Raw genomic sequence first — 21,276 nt, 5'->3', positions numbered from 1 at the left:
CGGTATTGCGAGCAGATAGAGTATCCTGGCTTTTTGTTTTCTGGCTTTGACTGCCACTTTATGAATCAGCTTTATTAGGAGTTGAAACGGTCTTCAGAGCACAGTACATTTGGCATTAGAAGCACTGGTACTGGCAGGTAGCACAGACCCAACGTGTAACTAAATCGCTGCGCAGCATTTATCCCCTTGATCATTTTCAATGCGCTCTCAGTCTCTCAATAAATGTGGCATTTCCCGGGCAAGAGAAACAAAAACGTTAGGTATTCGGTTGGTTGAAATATGCATTGAAGTCTAGTTTTTTCCTTTTGTTAATTTTCGGGAATCTTGAACGAGGGCTGCAGGTATAATTCTGATAAGGTTTTATGTGAAGAATGTGTGAACCTGGCAGTTCTCATAGTTAGTTGGGTGCTCTCTGTTTGTTGTGCCTTGGGCTTGGCGTGGTCTATTTCCAGAAGGTGTCACCTGGCCTGCCTTGGAACGAACGGCGAAACGAAGCAGAGACACAGGGTCTGCCGGTCTCTTCGAGGTGCTTGGATGCTGTAACCCCTTCGAGACCTCCTGTGGCGGTGGACGGGCTGTTATGATCGGCTTGGAACTCTGTATCTCAGTTGTGGGAAACCAAACCCGCGCACGTTCCTGTGTCAGGGCAATTATCTTCATCGCCATCTCCTGATTCTTGTGGTGACGACCCACCTCACCCGGTCGAGATTATATCAGTACACAGAGTCAAAACGAAACTACTGTTTGCTGCAACTGCTGTCGATGAAGCCGTGTTTGCAATCGACGCGATTATGGATGGCGACTACGCAGTTATGAAGGCACATGGCCAACGCGGTGTTATGCACGGCGGTAAACACAAGAATAAAGGCTATTATGCTACAAACAAGCACAAAGTGTTATAGCGTTCCTGTTCACGTATGAGATCCGCTGATGACTATGGCGATGCGGACTCTGCCACTTCATTTTTGTTGGACGCTAGCACTGGTCTTGCTATTTTGCGGCACACGTTTGCGGCTGTCCGCACTTGCCGAGCCTCAAAAGTTGTCCGAATTGACCGGTGTGCGGGCAAATACGTCCGAATTAATGATTGTTTGCTTTTTTTTTTTTTTTTTTTAAAGTGCAATGCACGTTTGCAGCTCTCCGCACTTGCAGAGCCTCAGTAGTTGTCCGAATTGACCCGTGTGCTGACAAATACGTCTGAATTAACGAAATTAATGAATTATCAGACTTTCTAAATTTACAAGGGTCAAATTAACGAGGTTTTACTGTATATACAGCTTTTCAGAGTTGGCAGGTATAATATGGTTCCCTGCACATATTGTTAACGCATAGGCTAGCAAAGATTCTTTTTACCAGCTTGAAATGCGAAGATTTAAATGGCAAATGCTGCTTGTTCCCACATGGGGAGTACTGCCAACGTGTGCAGTCTGGTCGAATTTGCAGGCATATTCTTCTCCTTGAAACCCGCGTCCTGTGCATTGGGGGCATGGTAATGATCCCCTGGTGGTCAAAATTAATCGGGAGTCCCCCACTTTGGCATGCCTCATAATCAAGTCGTGGTTTTGGCACATAACACTCCAGATTTCGTTCATCATTCTGTTTGAAATTGATACTAAAAGGCTTCCATTTCTTGATTTCTGTCCATCAAAATGCTCCCTGACTGCAGAACATCAAGTTGATGCAGATGAAAAGTGTGCTATGAAACTAATTTTTAGCAAATTTTTAGGGCATTGTAAATCATGCCCATCAAGGTAATTCACTTGGGCTACAGAGCCTGTTTGTAGCAATAGAAAATAAATCCATATGTTTTCTTTAGCTTTGAGCAGATCATTATCAAATTTGATAGCTGAACTGCTTTTGGATGCAACAGACGCAGGAAAGGAATTCGCAACCTGTGGTCATTGTCGTCAAGGTTTGCTGGTAGCTATAATGGCATTCATTTGCTAGTTCAGTACAACGCTTGTCCTGTTGTGTTTGTTTTCACGTTCAGGTGCAGTGAGATTGCAGCTTTCAGTCTTCGTACTTAGTTCTTTTCATGCCTGTGGACACCTTGCTTGTTGAAATTTTGTGAAGTTAACTTCACAGTCACTGAGAGGCTAAGGTTCAACTAGGGTGGCAGCATATTGCACCTCTTATCTCAATACTACGACGTCACCAGTTCCGTGGGAGTGAAATGCTGATGAGTTGTTACGTGGCCAGAGCCATTCACTCTTACCCTGTAGCATCTGGAAATGCATCTTTGGGCAGGTTAGTGTGCATCTCCTGTACTACTCTGTGGTAACAACTTGATTTGGGCGAGTTGGTTCATCTTGAGTACTTCAGTAGGACGTTCTGGCGGGCTAGTTGGTTCATAGCTTTTAGACGTTTATAAACTGCACAAAAAAACGAAGACACAAGAAAGAAAACACACACAACACCACTCGCTCATGGTGTCATGTATGTTTTCTTTCTTGTGTCTTCGTTTTTTTGCGCAGTTTATAAACATCTTGAGTAAAACTTTAAGCAGTGCGAAGAAGACGAGGACAAGAATCGAAAACATTTTATTATAAAATTTTCAGTGCACTAAAATTTCCAGTTGGCAGTACAGCGCTTGTCCTGTTGTGTTTGTTTTCAATTCTTGTCCTCGTCTTCTTCACGCTGCTTCAAGTTTTACTGTACTACTCCTTGTGGTAAAATGCCATGCCTAGCTTTATGATTTAGAAGACAATGTGTTTGGAAACAAAATTTAATCCTTTGCATGCACTGCACCTGGCACACACTCAATGATTTCAGAAACTTCCCAAAAATAGCAATGAAAGGGAACATGACACCATATTGGTGCTATCGCAGATCACCTAGATGTCAATTTTTCCCACACTTTCTCCTAATACAATTTGCATATAACTGATATTTTTAGTGTTAGTCCTCTTTGAAATTTTTTTTAATGCAACAAGTTTGTGGGTGTACACACTTGTGATTCTGAGACATAAACGTGGTGCCATCAATTGTGCACATTGCTCCTGAAAGCGGTAACATGTGACAGAGGGATTTTTTTTTCCTGTGCTGTCGTGACTGGGTATGTAAGTATGTAAAGTGAACATTGTATGCAATATGTTTCTGTCTGTGATCTTTTTTATTTGGGTAGAACAAATTAATGTAGGTATGGTGCCCGTGCTGAATGTAAACTATCACTGTGGTGTTGTTTTTTCTTTAGAGAATGACATCGCCTTGGAGTCAGCTGTGGGACCTTACCTACCCTATCACTGCCTGGTTCACTGGTGAAGACTTATTTTCTGTATTTTTGTTGCAAGTAGGCTAAAGGTAACACACAGCCTAATAGAGGACAATGTTGTGGTCGTGTGGCTTTTTGCTGTCCTGTAGTTGTGTTCAGTTGCGTCTACTAGTGATAAGACAACAGTTTTATAGGCTAGCAACCAAAAAGCAGGGGTTGATAATTTTAAAGCTCTTTGGAGAAAGAACAATTTCTGGTTTGGGTTAGCTGTAATGTGGTCAATGTACTTTCGCCCAATGAAGGATGTTATTGATTGCATGTCCTAAGTATTTAAAGTGAATTGTTTCAGCAAGAAGCAGAATATTTGCATACTACCTATATTTTAAAGGTTTTCATTCCAGAGTAATAGTCATAAAAACATTATTTTCTCAATTGATTTCTATTTGCCAGATTTGTCACCATTCAATATTCTTCTTGAAGTCCTGATTGAGCTTGTGTTGGTCAGAAACACTTTTGATCTCTGAGCAAACAACACAATCATCAACTTACGATTTAATTTTAACTGAAATATCTGTTACGATGTCATTATTGAATATGAGAAATTAAAGCAGCCCAAGCACAGATCCCTGTGGGACACTAGAATCTACTGAAAGTCGTTCTGAAAAGTGGTCTTTGTAAATGACATATTGCTGTTGGATTCTTAGGTAGGCTGATACCAGGTTATCGATTGGGTATTATTGGGGACTATAAAGATTACATGTAGAAGACACATGTTTTGCTGAAATCTATAAAAATTGTGTCTGTCTGGTTACCATAATTAATTACCATTACAAAATCATGAACGGTTCCAATTAGCTGAGTAAATATAGAATAACTTTTTCTAAACACATGGTTGATATCTTACTATTATATCTACATAAAGCATGGTGACAGCTTAAATTCTGCCTTTACTTTCAGATTGTAAGATTACAGATACTACTGCGCGATTCAAAAGAGCATGAAAAGGCGCTTATTCTACATTATCCATCAAATTTTCAGGTTCTGAACGTTTTTGATAGAACTAAATTCTTCGCCGCATGCTGACAGCCACCTGAAAGCTACCGTGAAGTATTGATTGGTCTGAAAGCCATGAGAAATGGAAGCTCAGATTCACATGAACGAGCTTAGCGGCTTCGATATATATGTCTTTTTATATAGTCGATCTGTCTTATTCACCTGCTGTGTTCTAAATGTAGACATAAAATTTATTCCAATTGGTATTGGTAAATTGTTTACTGCTGCGCTGCGAACATCCAACAATCGAATGCATTTAGTGATGTTGCGGAAGCCGCTGCGGTTTAACCCGTTCAAGTTGGTTTTGTAAGGAATTTAAAAAAAAAAAACATGAATTTTGTGAGCACGATCCGCAGTCTGTGATTGACCACTGTGCTGTGAAGCACAATTACAACGTGAAGGCTACCAATGTTTCTTCATCATGATCCAGGAGCCCATGCGTCGCACAGCAAGTTTTGGCTGCTTATATCTGGCTTTTGAATAATGAACTGCATTCTAGAGGGTCATTCTTGAAGCAACTTTTTTAACTTCGAAGTAGCTGTAATGTTGCCAATTGTTCATTCAAGTCACCAAAAAATTTGTTGGTCGCTAGATAGAAAACTTTTGCTGAACAGACAAGAGAGTCATAAATTTAGCAACAAAATTGCTCAAATGGTAACGCTGAACAGCCTTAAATTATAAAAAGCAAGGTTATTCTTTGTTCTCAAAGATAGTTTTAAAGGCCCTAACAAACACGGGATGATGCAAGGGGCGGAAGGTGAAACTTGCTTTGGACTGCCTAGCGACAGGTATGCAAGGCGCGTCTCGTGGACACCTTGCACGCCTACTTTGGCCTACTTTGCCCTCCCCTACCCCGGTATATATGCCTATGTTCTGAACTCTTTCCAAAGTTTCCTAAGAGCACTAATTAAAGCTGCTTGCTTCGCCACTTTCATATAAAAGCTGACTTTCAAGCAGTACTGCACAGGCAACATTATAGGCAACACACGCAATGTGATTTTTCACTACGCGGTGCACTACCCAGCCACTGTTTACTTACTCAAAATATTGGCAAAGCTATTTCCTTGCTGGTCTTGCACCTTATCACACAAAAGAAAGGATTGTTTTTGTGGCTCATGAAGTTTATTTCCACATCACTATGTCTATGCATGTGTATATGAGCAATAAGCATTTGTTGAAGGGGGCACTATGTGCACAGTCCAACAACAAAGCCTTGGGACACCCCAGAGCCTCCACAAACCTGCGGGGAGCTACTGAGATCCAGCAGGTTGAAGGTGTATGTCCACATGACTATAGGTTCCTCCTTTTAGATTGACACCACGATAAACAAGTCGACTCCTAATTTTTCATGGTCTAAAAAAAATCTGCTTTATTTGTTTCGTTCATTGTTGTGTAATGCAGTAAAATCTTTATACGAATCTTTAGAGACCATGAAAAATAATGTAATCTGAAATTGGAATGATCCTTAATTCACAACAAACCATCACAGCACCAAAGTGAATGTGAGACGTTTGTCTGTTTACTTATGGGGATTACTTTCACTTGAAGTCGTTCTTAATGGATTTCTGGACCTTATTCCCTCATAGTCGTCAAGCAACTACTTTTGAAATGTTGCATATTTGGACTCATTCTTTCATTTATTTTGCCGCCAGTGACTGCTGCCAGCCACGTTGAGCACTTTTCAAGTGCACAGGTCACTGCTAGAATCACGGAAGACCAAGATTTCACACACCAACTTGGCAACCTACACCACAACCATACTTGTCTTACTTTGTTGAGGTCTCGCGGTGGCCTAAAAATTGGTATCATTTATCGTGGCCCGATAGAGTGTTCAAATCATGCCAAAACAGAATGCTTTGTAATTTGTGCATTTTGGCCGTGACTTTTTCAAAATTTGTACTAGCTTGGAATTCAAATCAACCATGATCATGTCAAGATTTGGCTGTATATCACATCACATTTTGGTAATGCGGTGTTGTGATTGTCAAAAGGAAGCTGTTTTTGTCATCTGCTTGGAGTTTCTCAGCAAATGTTTTGGCAGGATACTGGTTTCATACATCACATGGTTGTGCGTGCTGCAGGAGCGGCATTCAACCAGACCATCTATGATCTGTTTGGGGACCGCCAGATCGAGGACCTGTGGCTGCCTTACTTCACCGTCACCACCGACATTACCAGTAGCTGCATGCGCATCCATCGGCATGGTAAGCAAAAGACCATCCGATTTGCATTTTGTGTGTAGTAGGGGCACCCAGGACTCTTTTCAGAGATTTCTGTATAAGTACTCCAACATTTTGCTGGAATGCCAAACCATATTAAAGTTCTCCTCATAAGATCCCCTTGAAATTTGTCTGCAGCATGAGTTTCTGATGACAGGCTACTTTACACATTAATCACCACAACTTGCATTAACACTGTTTACAGTGGAAACTCAATTATACAACTATTAAGGGACAAGAAAATTTTGTATTATCAGGGACCCAGCAATAACATAAACATAGTGGCTGGCACTGTGCAACAGGGATATACAGAACTTTCAGTTGTAATTAATTCTGTTCATGTAGAATTTCAAGGGCTTCCAGTGTAATTATCTCTATATAAAACAAACCCCTTCTGAACTCAGTTGATTTCCTCTAGCTGTAGCTGGCTGTAGCTTGACTGTAGCTAGGGGCCACATTTTGTCAGGTATTTTCCTTTGAGTCTATTTCTCCTTTGTCATCTGTAACAGCAAGTGGCCAGTCCGGGCCATAACAGTGGCTTGGCGGGCATGCAAGCCAGAGACAAAGGGCCTCTGAAATGCCTCCCAAGGTCAAATAACGGATGAACAGAATTAATACAAAATGTGAGCCCAAGTCCTGCAAACTGCAGTTTACAGTAGGAGAACAGTAAGCAAACTGTTACATTGTTTAAAGTGCACAATGGTGTTCAGCATGTACTGACTGCTGCTGTTCAACATGTGGCAGTGGTGTGTGGCTTGCTCTACACGGCTGCCAGGTGCCTAAAGGCTACAGTGCATGGGCTATTTTCTGTAAACATTTATGACATGCACACTGCATACACCTACATGCACCAGCATTCTGCTTTCATGTGCACATGGGCACTGAAAGTGTATGCACGATTGTAATGATTTCATGTGCTATAACGCTGTTCATGCCATTGTACAAAGCAACCTTTTATCACACCTGCCGTGGTGGCTTAGCGGCTATGATGTGCTACTAAGCATGAGGTCGCGGGATAAAATCCCAGCCACGGCAGTCGCATTTCGGTAGGAGCAAAATGCAAACACGCCCGTGACCCGTGCATTGCGGGCACATTAAAGATCCCCAGGTGGTCGAAATTTTCGTAGTCCCCCACTACGACGTGCCTCATAATCATATCGTGGTTTTGGCACATAAAACCCCAGAATTTTTTTATTTAGCCTTTCAGCATGCGTCACAATTGACATGATTGCCCATAGCGACGGACTTCGGAATGCCATGGAAGAAAGTCTTCATCAATAATATGGAAGTAGCAGAGGGGAGCGATCATTGGACAGTTTTAGCTGAGCATTGCTTCCAGGCCACTCTACTCACAGTTTACATGCTCAAGCACTGCAAAGCATTGATTTAGCATTGTTGATAAACTTATCATAGCATGTGTCCGAGAGATACACACAACATGCAGTCTGGCTGCAAAATAACAAAGAAAGCAAGTGGATGCATTGTCAGAGCAGAGTGAGGGCAGCATTCTTTCTGCCTTCGGATGCCAGCGTTGTGCACATGTGCTCTAGCCGTCTGGATGAGCAGGTCTGTGCAAATTGCTATCATACACCAAGCTGAGTCAAGCAGACTAAATGCTGAAATCTGGTAGTATTATGGGGCATTGACATGGTGTGTGGTGTTCCCTCTGCACGTGTTCATAATTGTCACTGACACTGCTCGTCTTGGCCCTCACTGGTTGTTTCTGCAAGCATTTTGCACGCGGCATGTTTGTGAAACCAGCCACCACTTGCCTCACTTCTGTGTCTGTCCAGCACACTAGTTTGCATCTTAAGTCGAGATTGTGCACTGTTCTAGTGGAAATACTAAGGTGAGAGAACAAATAATGACAATGCACGTGCCTTCTCTCGCCCTCATCTATTTCCGTTATCACATTCTGCAGTCTAAGCCACATTGTCACACTGACTACTGCCAATTGTATGAGGCAGTTCATGTGTAACCTGGTGTCATGCTGCCATACATTTAATGCATTGTTTCTATGGGGTGCTTGCTGGGCCCCAGTTTGTCGTAAATGTAGGTTGTCACATAAACAGAGTATGCATAATTGACGTTCCACTGTAATCCACTTTGGCAAACCTCTGCTTTGTAGGTCTAGATATTCATCACTGCACTATAAGAGCATAAAAGGTTCTTTCAGATTTACAAAATGATACTTTTTGTGCACTAAACATTCTGCTATTTATTCATTCACGCATATTTCGTGCATCACTTCATTTGCATTGCAGTACCAAGGGAGTTTTGCTGAAACTATTCTGTTGTGGCAGAGCACAGTTATTGCACCATCTCTTTAGTGCAGCTGCCCCTGGTGCTTGCACGCATGCTTCGGGGGAGATTGCTTGTCTCCTCTCTGTCCAATGCTTCAGCTGCCATATGTTTGTAAATCCCATTCATTATTGTCTGCTTTTGTGCATATCGTGAAAGCATCTGCTTTATCCATCAAATTACGCTTTTAATGTCATGCAACTGTTTTTCTCAGTGTATAAAGTACCTGTTAGCCTACACTGATAACCAGGGGTGTGTGAATATTGAGTTCTTTAATGTCATATATTCAGTCAAATCAAGAAAAAGGAATGAATATTGAACCAAATATTGAATGTAAGAAAATGTTTACAGATACTTTAGTGCTTACAAATTTTGTGCAAGAAAATCGGCTGCTGTGCATGTTTGAGAGTTTACTCTCATTCTGCAATAATAATGTTACCAGCTGTCATAAACTTTGGATACCCTGGAATGGAGATATACAGTGCAGTCTACTCTTACTAAAAGGAACAGCAAATTTTATATGAAGACTGGGAAAATAAATTTTGTGTTTATCAGTAGAATATCTGCCTAATGCTTCACATTAAGCAGCTTGTATTATGATCTTGTTAAAATCTGCATCAGTGAACTAGTATTCAATGCAATCTGCGTGTCTTCCCATGGCTGCTCAGATGGATCTTCACATATGCTGCTTGGATTTCAGACTTTCAAGCTTGCCCTTTCTATACGTACTGCTGTTGTCACTTCCTTTCTCCACATCGCATGTGGGTTCTTTCTATCGGTCCTCTTGACCCCCCACAAACTTAGTAGTGATGGCAACTAAGCACCGTGGAAGGGCTGCGTGCACCATGGTACCATGGGTCTTCTACTAGATATACCGAATATTGAAGAAACCGAATAGGGGGGGGTATCAAGCATAAATTTGGATGACCAGGTATACATCATTCTTTTTGCTAAGCCACGGGCTCTCAAATGTCGCACGAAGATTCACTATGAATGTATTTAAATACCATATTAAAATGCATTAAGTGCCTGTTTTGTACAGAATGAATCTGAACTGTCGCTAGCAGCAATGCCATATGCAAAGTGTGAAATTTGCGGCAACGGAATGGTGGTACTGCCTGTAATATGTTAGGGTGAAACCATGGGCTATTGGTGAAACACAGAGCATGCCTGGTTTTGCCCGTTACAGTGACATACAGCGCCACAGTTTCATTCCTGAAAATTCCGTACTTTGTTTTGCTTCACCTTCGGCAGTGCATGCTTTGGATTTATCCTGAATGAAACAGGCAAGTAGTGCACCCCAATGTGGTGTGGCAGTCCCACCACCACCAGCTCGTGGAGAATGCAAGGTACTACTTGCAGCGGAGAACTAGACCAGCTTGGGAATGGTGCGACTTCAACCAATCGCTGTCATCTCCTCGGAGCACATGTTGCGACTTGGAACCTATGAACAAATGGAAGACTGTCCAACCCACCTCGCCATCTCCACAGTAGTATTAAAAGGCATGCCCTGCAAAGCATGCCCTGTGTAAAATTAGATAGTGAATGAGGCAGCTGGTTAAGCCGGAAGTATAATAATGAATACACCTGGCATTTCCTATTCATGCAGCTTTATGTAGATGTTCTATTCGTCAGTCTAATTATTTGAGCATTACTATTCAATTTGTATTGGTGTATTCACACATCCCTACTGGTAATTACTGCTTTGGGGATCAGATATTTTCTTTGTAATTATTTAGGGGCCTATAAAGATCTGATGTGTGTGAGCTCAGATATACTTTAACAGAGCTTAATGTATATACTTGTGCTATAGCTGCAACCACATAATAGCCACACTCTCAAGTTTGAACAGTAGTGCAGCAAAAAAAAAAAAAAAAAGAAAGTGCTCTTATGCATGTAAAAGTTATGACTCTAACTTTAGGAGATAGAAAGAGCCAGCCTTCAAAGCAGAAAGTGAACTTTGAGATTATTTGTGTCAAGCTGTAGCCATATTCGTATGTGTTTTGCACTTGCCTACATCACCAACCTCAAGGTGCACAAACCTATGGGTAGTTTCATTTCGCAAAAACAAGCATGTCAACATTCATAGGAAATAGTTGACAAAAAGGTAATTGAATTTTCATCTGTGCATTAGCTGTAACCTGGCATTTTGCACATGTGCATCTTTTTTTATAGTGTGGCTGTTAAACAAGTCTATATGGCACATGAAGAGACAAGTTATATATAGGCTGATGTTCCATTCATTTCTACTCACTTTGCTACTTTAAACATCCCCTTAGGTTTGCATTGCATCTAGCATGGCTAAATAATAAATACAGGTAGCCATGATTAAAAATGTGTGGCAATAGCCTTCAGGAATGTGGAATGCTATGCAATGGCAGCAGTGTCATGGGGAAGGCTGTTCAGTCTTGACTTGCCTGGTGAAAAAATAAAGTTGTAATATCGTGGTTTCGATAGCAACTTCTATGTTATAGCCACTTTGCTAAGGTATGCATGAAGAAGGCGGGTGATTAAGCAAGCTGTACAAGGAACTTCTGGAAAAGAGAGTACGGTAGTGGGGAGCAAGAGCTTTCAAGCGAGATCCTGGATTTCGGTGAGAAATTCTGACATGTGAATCTGAATAGGTGAATGTAGTGGTGCGATTCTGAACTTATTTGAGGGCGTTCATGATATATGCTTGGTGTACGTTTCAGGAACCTGATGCATACTTGAGTTTCTCTAACAAATGATTTGTACATGAGTAAGTGGTTGGGGTGTGTGAATATTCAAGAATTTCGAATAACAAATTGATTATTGCCCTATTCAATTCGGTCTTTGAATCAACCAGTCACTATTCGTAAATATGGGTATTTTTCAAGTAGTTGTCTAATACTTCAAATCACCACCTGTGTGATAAATTTCAACCCAGTTGCCTTAATAGACATAAAACACGAAGTAGTGGAGCATGCTACATGTCACTCAAGAATACAGACTTTTCCAGTTGAACCACTATTATTCACACTCACCAATGAGTCCCAACTATGTGAATAAATTGCTTGTTTGCTCCTAATGCTCTGTTTGTGCTTTTAATGAGGAACACTTCGTAACATCAAGTCTAATGACAGAAGCTTGCTACCATTTTGATTGTACTAGGATATGCAATCGGTTGTGAGAATGGCAGTTTTATTATTCAAAAACAGATAGAAAAGTATTCCATATTTGATTCTATTTGCTCCTGACACTATTCGATTCATATTTGATTTAGTCTCAAAAATTACTATTTGCACGCCCCTGGTAGCTGTGGAGCGTATCGAGTTTCAGTAATCTTAATGCTTTAATTGCATTGAAGTTAGGTTAGTTTTGTGAGTGTGGGGCAAGGATCATTGGACAATGTAAACACCTAAACACATGTACGTTTGAACCTATTCCTTCAAGACATTAGTGATTTAATAGATAAAAACAATTGGAGGCTATTCACAAAGAGTAAAGAACACAAATTTACTCTTGTTGCAGAGGATAAGGGTCATTTGTGATTGCACCAGCCTCTCGCATGTTTAGCATTGTTTTGGAGAGAGCTTTGGTTAGCATGTTAATTGATTTGCAGACTTAAACGTCTTTTCCCACTTTCCATTTCTAAGCAGCTGCACATAATGGCTTGAGAATTGACAATGAATGTTAGGAAGCCTAAGTGAGAAAATGGATTATTTAGCGTTGGCCTGGTCTATTGCTGTAATTGCAAAAATTTGGCACACCAAGAAGTACTATTGCACTCAGTATGAGCTACAACTCAAAAGCGTGTGGCAAGGCAGTTGTGCATTGTAGCTCATACTGAGCGTGATAGTACCAAGCGGAATATCAACCACTCTATTGAGCCTGCACTTTTGAAGCATGAGTGTGCTGACTACTAACGCACTCTAGCTGTCAAAACTGTGTTTTGGCTAATCTGATAAATTTCAGGGACTTCCTGGCTACTTGTAGGTTTTGGCCATTCGTTGCCTTGGCTAATCTACTTGTAAAACTTTCATGTAATACGGTATGCAGCTCTGTAGTGGTACAGCAGATACCTGTAAAGGTGGAAATGCCACATTCATTGCTATTGAAGCAGCAAAGAAGGCACATGCTCTTATGATGCTGAGGGTATGGCCCAATAATGGCTGTATAATGCATGTGGAAATGAAGCTGTGAGGTTGTATAGCCAAATAAACTCAAATTCTTTCTTTTCCTGGCTATACTCTTTCCATTAGAATGTAGCTAAAGGCATGCAGAACTTTTAAACTGACTAGCTCCCTATTTTAAATTTATCAGTGTGAAAGTTCCTTCTCTTAAAGCTCATTGATACTAGTGCTCTTTATGTGCAGAGATCAGTATACAATGTGTTGTGTCATATCTGTGGCTGTCAAACTCATAATAAATAGTATTGTAATTAAATTGATCTCTTTAATTACCCTTTTGTAGTTTTCCTACTAAATTTTTACACAATTTTGTTTACATGTTCGTAAGCTTTTAATGAGTTTGATGGCTAGTTTAAATAACGGAAAATAAACACACTGAAGTAAAACTCCAAGTCGGGCTAGTTGATCGACATACTAGCCCAACTGCGAAATAACGCATTGCAAGTAAGAGACCTTCATCACGTGTGAAGCAGTTTTTTATTTGATGGAGGGGATTGAGATGGGAAAATGGGGAAGGAGGTTCTAAAAGCATTCTTGTTTTCCTAATGCATTGGCTTTTAATGGTGTCAACAGCATAACTGTTCTTATGACGCCCTTTGCAAATGTTCTTGTTATACAGTCTGGATGCTGGTGCTGGTTCAACAAAAATATTTTTAATACATTTAGAACTTGTACATTTCTTTGAAATAAAGTTGAGTTCGATCGGCATTTTTTTTTTATAGAATAAATTCAATAGGCCACTTATTATTGCTATTTTTTTGGATTTAGTTACTCACAGGCCACTTAGTAATCAGCATGCTTCAGTTGTAGACACTTTCTTGCCTTGTAGCATGCTTCAGTTGTAGACACTTTTTTTGCCTTGTAGTTTTTAATTTCTTAATTGTGGAGAAGTTGTGCAGGCAATCAAGAAAATATGACTGTTCCTACTCGAACTAATTTAAAACTATGCCATAGACAGTGGAAGCTTAATTTTCTTGTATTGCTCTCACAACTATTGCATGTGTTTAATTCACACTGTCACATTGAAACGAGTGCTGGCATATATTTAGCTGTGACACAGAGATGTGTACCATTATATGTGTGGCCACTAAGCCTGATAGTAGGCTGCAGATATTTATATACATCACTTGCAGCATGTTTGAGTGTGTCATTGCAAGAAACTGAATGGGACTTAAAATTTCCTAAATTAAATGTAGGCTCTCCAATATTTGAGAAGCTAGTCTCTTTTTGCTGTTTATAGAGTGGACATAAAAAAAGAAATTGTCACTTCATCAACAACCTCTGACACTGCACTGTTGACTTCCTCTGAAAAAGTCTTGTTTAATTTTTTTAGTGCATGGTATGTTATTTGGGACACCCTGCGTCTCAATTAATGTGTGGGTTTAAAAGAGCACAGAAAATCTTAAATGAGGAGCATTGTGAACTGCATTCAGCTGATGTAAAATATAGAGGTACATTTACTGTTTTTTCATATCATAACCTACTAAGACCCTTTGTAGACATTATATTGCACATTGCCTTCAGTCTTTTTTTCAAAATTAACTCCGATGTGATTACTAAAAAGTTCTTGTCCTGGATATGAATTCTGGTGCTTGTGGAACTGTACGGAAGTGGCTTACTCATAATTTTGTCATCCGCTTTCGAGAAATTTGACACTACATTTATCTAGACCTGTGTGTTGTCACATATGGCAAAAAGCAATCTTGATGTGTTTTTAATTCCTTGAGATTGCTTGAAAATCAAGAATGTAGTAGCAATATGGCAATGAACTACATGCAGTTCAATCTTCATCTCTGCATTTAGGCAATGAAATGCAGTTTTTACCATAGCAAACATGAGGAGATGGTTACTTTTATTTACGTACATGGAGATGCAGCTTTTGGCATATAAATGTGGTAGTTAAATTTTCTAAACATGCTTTTCATGTTCGTAATGTATCAGTAAACAACAAAAACCATCTTGAAAAGTGATTCTGCCCCATAGTTGTATTCGGGTCTCAGAAGGTTAAGGTATTGTTAATTTAATATTTAACTTAATTCTCCAATTTTTCAGTGTTTTACCATATTGCAGCCAGAGTTACAGAAAAGTTGTGTGGCTGCATATTATAAGCAAGGTTTTTAGGCCCTCTGTTGTATGGCACAACTCCCCAGCTCATTAATGTTATTAAAGGGCACCTCACCAGACCACATAGCAAAGTTTGGTTATACACTTTAAGTTATTACGTGCCCTCTTGGAAGCGTTCTACAGCGAGAATTTTTCAAATTGGTTCGTTAAAAGCCGAGATAGAAATATTTCAGTGCCACAAACCCATGATTTCAGGAGACGAGCGTCACCGCCGACAAGGATACTCTCTCCACTTGCCCCATCTAACCACCGCAAGCAAAATTCTTTCCCTGCGTGCTCCCATACCGGAGCTGGAGGATCGTGTGACGCATACGTCACGAGCCCCGCCTTCTTTTTTTTTCCTGTGCGGCGCACTTCTGCTGATGGTTATGCAATCGAGCTGTTGCATTTGTCTCGTTTCAAGCAGAGCATGATTTTGCGCACTATGCACAAGAAGACCTGACTAGTGGTATAAGTCACTGCTACATGAACACTGAGGCAGGTGCAAGCGGATCACAGAGCATGATCTCGCGCTGGAACATAGTAGAAAATGACAGTTTCGCTCTGAGCGTGCGCGACTGCACGACGTGGAAACAAGCAGACGAAACGGAAGTACATCTCTCTTGCTGCAGTTCGAAGTAAAACAAAGACACAGACATTTGGTATGTGTGTTCTATTATTTCTATGAACTTCAATTCGTCTATTGAAGCAACAGATCACACAAATAACAGATGTTGCCTTGAATAATTCCCGAAGTGTCATGTGTCACTATGAGCAGCGTCACAGCATAGACATGTACGTAGCCGCACTTGCTGATATACATCATCCCCCCATCTTGGCGTGCGGCGCCTGTGAGGAGAAGGGCAAATGGCGTTTAGTTTAAATTTCAGCTCTTTCCGCGGCGTATAGCGCTAATTCTTAGCAGACACGATCGTGAGCGTACATTGCACTGCGCTTGTCAGCCCAAAATGGCCAGGCCTGGTAAGGGGCCCTTTAAGTTAGCTCTGAAAAGGAGCCTAACTGCTTAGTTACATGTACAACAGTTCAATCATATTTTCAAGCAAAATTGCTTTGTTTTTAGTCAATTCGCTGGTGCTTACATTTATTTGGTGTTTTGTATAATGGCAGTCGGGGTTATGAAACACATATATCTAGTTAAGTGTGGCACAAGCTGTCACATAACAGGTGTTAACTGAAGTGTCAATGTAGGCTTATCAGCAACATTAAAAAAATTGGCCTCTATTTTTAAACACTTAAGCTGCTGTTGCAGAGGGGCATGATTGTTGCAAATTCGTTCACTTTTGTTGAACACTTTTTAGAAGCTATATCCTTTTGTTCCAAACACGCACTTGCTTCCACTTTTGCAAATGAATCTTATGTACATGGGGGATCATTAAAAAATTAGAGCTAGTATAATGCGGCATGTAGGAATGTGCATGTTCCCCAGCTCTCACTTTGAGACCCTGCATGCAAGGCATGATTGACAAATGCGCAAGAATGCCATAGTGTAGGACGTAGTTATACTCTTTCAGTTTGCTATAGTAAATGCATGTCAACTCTACATTGAAGCCTTCGTCCTGTGCTCGTGGCATAGCGTTCATTAATAACATTTTCATTGGACGCACTTACACACCAAAGTCACTTTCCTTGTAGTTATTTTTACTGTTCTTTCTGGGTTGTCTGTGTCCGTTATTTTTTTATTTATCTATTCATTCATTGTTTTATTGCAATTTCTTTTCTTCTTTTCTTTTGTGTTTCTCTTTTGGTATCTTAAAAGTTTGCACAGGCACTGCAAAATGCTGTAGTTTTACCGGTTTGACTGTTGTTATTGCAGTGTTACAGAAACGTAGTGGCAAACTGAAATCATGTTATATTCCAATGCTCATTTGTACCCAGGCCTTCCTCATGTGCTGCTCAGGTTTGTGCTTAAAATTTGTCTGTGCAGAGAAACTTTGTGTTGTGTACATTGGTGTGTTTTTTGGCCACAGTTCACGACGAAGACTTTCCAGGTTTTTTTAGCAGGCACGGAGGTGCCATTTTTGGCATATGGCACAGAATGCAATGTGTAGCATGATGACTGTTCTTGGATGTAGTGCAATGCTGATATCTGATTTTGCCAGTGCTCTCAGCTGCTCTAGTTTCTCTTCTGCTTGTCAAAGTGGCAGGGTAATTTGTTTCCGAGCCCCTGCTGCTAACAAAAGTCTGCTTCATATTGCTAATTTGCTTTGCTTGTTTTATCGTGCTCTGTAGGCTTGCCATTGAAAGCACACACCTTGATGCTGTTGCAGTTTTACTGAACTGTTACTGAGTGAGAAAATGATTCTCTTGACTGGCATCTGGCTTCTAATTTTTTCTGCCACATGGCTTTTATGAGGTATCTGCCACACACAAATTTTTTATGGAGATCTTTTTTACTTCATAACAAGGTGCACACATATACACACTATAAGCAATTTTTGCAAATAGATGTGCCTGATAAACCCTATGGCTTGTGGAAGTTTCAGGGACATCGGTATTGGTAAACCCTGAAGTAATAAGCTAACAATGTTGCACATTATGAGAGGCTCCACTACTAGCTGCTACAGTTTGCAATTACAGTTTGCACTTCCATAGTAATCACAAAGACAGAATACTCTTTTTTTAATTTTCTGTAACGCAGTAATCAGTATTGCTCACATTTAGCTGTTGAGTTTGCAACATGTACTCAGTAACATGACATAGCAGTGTAAAGCCTTAAAAATTTACTCCATCTGTCTAGCTCTTCGACTATGCCTATGTTATCGAATAAATCAGTTCTACGATAGTAGCTTGCAGTCTGATGCAGAAAAGATGTAACCTTAGCTTATGACTGTATCGACTTAAAAATCATGTTCGTGACTACTGCCAGTCTTTTTATCATAACCCCTTAACTGCACATGTGCAGTTAGGGGTTATGACATGGTGTAACCATGTCATAGACATGGTTACACCACACAGCATGTAGCGCAAGCCACACACTCTGCTGGTTGTGTTTCATCCTGGTGGGATAGTAAATGGCAGTCAACCAGGTGCAACCTATTGTCTGCTGAGCTGGAATGGCCACCAACTTGACAACGCAGTTGCTTTGGTGCTCTGCCTTGTGGCTGAAGGCTTGCTGGAGTTCGAAACTGCCGTATCAGATGAGTTACCTGCAGCATCGCACACATTTTAGCAGATTTATTTCACTTTGTGCATTGTTAAGACATACAGCAGTACAACATAGACCGCTTATAATGTAAGTCGCCGGAGTCGTGAATTTCTGCACTATATAAGCGGCACCACAGTATAACCAAAACATTTTTTCAAAGGCTGTTGCACATGCAAAGCATGTAGACCAAGCAGCCGCACGTGTCCGGGAATCAAGGCATCAACTGGGATGTGTCCTCACTTTTGTTGGCGAAATGATTCGTCTGTTTTCTAAGTGCCGTACAGCTACTGCGAAGCATTTCATTGACCCTGCACCAAACCGCAACTTTGGCTGCCGAATCCTGATGAGACGATGCTGGTTAGGCCTAGTCGGCATGGGTGTCAGGCAGCATGCCATTGCGGGAAGCTTGCCCTTGATATATGTTCGCACCTGTAGACGAATACACGTTGATCTGGTGCGAGATCATGCGCACAAGTTGCTGTGTGCGTGTAACGGCAGCACTCGTGAAGCAGGGTTTTCGGACGATCAGACGACAACTGCCGCAAACGCATATAGCAAAACTTTGTAAGTGCGCATATTGGTAGGAACGGCAAAAGCTCTCATGTGGACAGCATTCCAAACTGATGAATTTGCGGAACACAGTTTAAACTGACAGCGTCGTGAAGGTCGCATGCGTGATATGTGCACTTCGCGATGATGCGCATGGGATGGGCAAAAGTAATGCACCTGTGGGGCCTCAACCGATTTTTCCTCGGTTTGTAAATTTGTAAAACTACATATTTATTTTACCATCGAAATTTGTTTTTCCAGCCCGACTGTCACCCCAACCGTGTCCAAAAAAAATCTGTCAGTAATTGTATTTACTTTACGCACACAAACTGAAGAGCTAAAGAGGGACAATGCAGACGCGTTCGTTGCAGACTGCACGCCGCTGACAAGCAGCTGGAGCAAAAGGCTTCCGTCACCTAAGCAACCCCCACGCGCCCACTGAGCAAACATGCTGCCTGCCGCATTTTCTTTTTCTTTTTTTCCCCTTTGTTTTTCGAACGTTCGCTCACTCTGCATCTCCTCCTCCTCATCTGCATTGCCTTCATCGCTCTCCTCTTGGCCAACGTACTTGCTGCCTCAAAGATTTCCCAGCAACCGCATTATAACTGGTATTTTGTCTCAGACGGCTGCACTGTAAGCGGTATGCATATATCTACATTGAGTTCTGTAGGAAGCTTAACAGGCGTCGGAAAAGACCGCACTATATCCTTTCCTGCACTATAAGCGGTTGCGTTATAAGTGGTCTGAGACTCCACGCTTTAACTCTAAAAAAATATTTTAGTTAAAGAAACACAATCCGAGCATTTCACGTGCAGTGTACTTGGAAAATGCTCATCCAGTTGAGAAGATTACTTTATGCAAATTATTGCTATCTACTACAGAGGTTCCAAACAAATGCCCAGATGCTTACATCCTATTTTCTGTAGCACACTTTGTGCATATTCGTCAATCTTGCAGCATAGAATTCAGTCTGATCGGAATTGTCTTCTGATGCATGCAACACATTTTAACTGCCATTATTTTCACTAGTAATTTTGATATTTAGGCATTATCTTGGTATGTACGAATGTACATACAGAGCCCGAAGGGGGTTTACTGAGTAGGTCGCACTTCAAATTAGTGTTACCAGAAGTATGAAGTACGCATTGGTGTTTAATTATATTCATACAGTATTTGCTGTTGTACCTTAAGCATAGGTGATTGGAAACCTTGATGCATACAGAACATGTTATTGCTAACCAGATTTGACTAATTAGCTTTCTTGAAACATTTGAACTAAGTGCATACTGCTGTAAGGGATCTGAGGAAGTTTAGCCATTGTTTGCTCTATCAGGCCATGTGGCACAAGCTGAGCATGCAGTTATTTGATGTTCATCTTTCTGTTATACTCAGCAGACTTGCAAAAAGCAAATGCCAAAAAAAGGGGGGGGCTACAAACGGTGAAGGAGGCACTGCCTGCCACTTCAGTTTGAAGCATACTTTCTTTCTTTCGCGCTCGCTTTCTCTTCCTTTTTTTCGTTTCTTTAAGGACTAAAAATGACATAACGTAGCCAATCTCTGTTTTCTGACAGCTGTCCACTTTTTCACACCACGGTCTAAGCTGGCATCAGGAAGTCCTGCTCTCATCATACATGACCCACCCACACCATTGATAGCTTCTTCATGCCCTGTCTTTACATTGGAACAATGCTCTCAAGTAGTGCATGCATTGGCAAGGCAGCAAGGCCACCTTGAAGTGGAAACTTTCAGTAAATGTTGAGAGCAGTGCTTTTATTGCTTTGCAAGTTATTGCATTGCTGCACAAGTAAAATAATATAGGGGTGCTCTTGTTTTGTTTTGTTTGTTTGTTTGCTTCTATTGTTAATTTCACAAATTGATTTTTTTTCATCCGCCAGTTTATTAATTGTTTTTGTAATCTAGTCTGGATTATAATCTAGTCTGGAGTACTCTTTGAAGCAAGATAATTTTTCAAAATGACTTTTGCAGGGCCATTTTAATGCAATGTTTGCAGCATTTCGTTAAAGAAGCAGAGACTTCAAAATTTTCGACATGTTTCATGTAGAATATACTGCATATGCATAAATCACAAGATACACTTTGCCTTATGCAGCATTTACTTAAATAGTGCAGCTTCTCTGTGTCATAGTCTTGGTTCTTCAAGCTGTTGAATAAAGTGCTATAGAAAGCAGCATTTTACATTTGTGCACATTTTTAGACCTGGAATTGTCATGCAAGGATATTCCAACAGGAAGCACAAGCGCTATAGTATGTTGCCCTCTATGGTAACATACACACACTACATACAGCCTAATTGCTTTGTGCTAGGTGCTCTTGCATAAAAGCCTGCCATGTGCCTCAACCATGACATGCAGATGCCTGTGGCCGACTGTCCACCAAGGTGTCCTCCAGCTTGAACCATGTGGCTTGTGAGAACAATTGTGTTGCATGCTTTGTGTAGCAGCCTCACTTCTACTAGAGCATTCAGTGCAGTAGTCAGGTGCACTCTGTGGGATAAGAATGCTG

The 21,276-nt window shown here is 40.9% G+C and overlaps 1 protein-coding gene across 5 annotated transcripts in view; it reads left to right on the top strand.

Annotated features, from left to right (window-relative positions):
- LOC119436591 (neuropathy target esterase sws-like) overlaps nt 1–21,276 on the top strand; it is a 198,537-nt gene that overhangs the window by 104,741 nt on the left and 72,520 nt on the right. For all 5 annotated transcript variants that reach the window (XM_049658821.1, XM_049658827.1, XM_049658826.1 and 2 more), the window contains exons 26-27: nt 3,194–3,257; nt 6,346–6,468. In XM_049658821.1, the coding sequence (XP_049514778.1) occupies nt 3,194–3,257; nt 6,346–6,468 (187 nt within the window). The remainder of the gene's footprint in view (nt 1–3,193; nt 3,258–6,345; nt 6,469–21,276) is intronic.

The sequence above is a fragment of the Dermacentor silvarum genome, chromosome 1 (genome assembly GCF_013339745.2).
Source record: "Dermacentor silvarum isolate Dsil-2018 chromosome 1, BIME_Dsil_1.4, whole genome shotgun sequence".
Classification (NCBI taxonomy): Eukaryota; Metazoa; Arthropoda; class Arachnida; order Ixodida; family Ixodidae; genus Dermacentor; species Dermacentor silvarum.
Note: the sequence above shows the minus strand (reverse complement) of the source record. Positions and strands in the feature narration are given on the sequence as shown.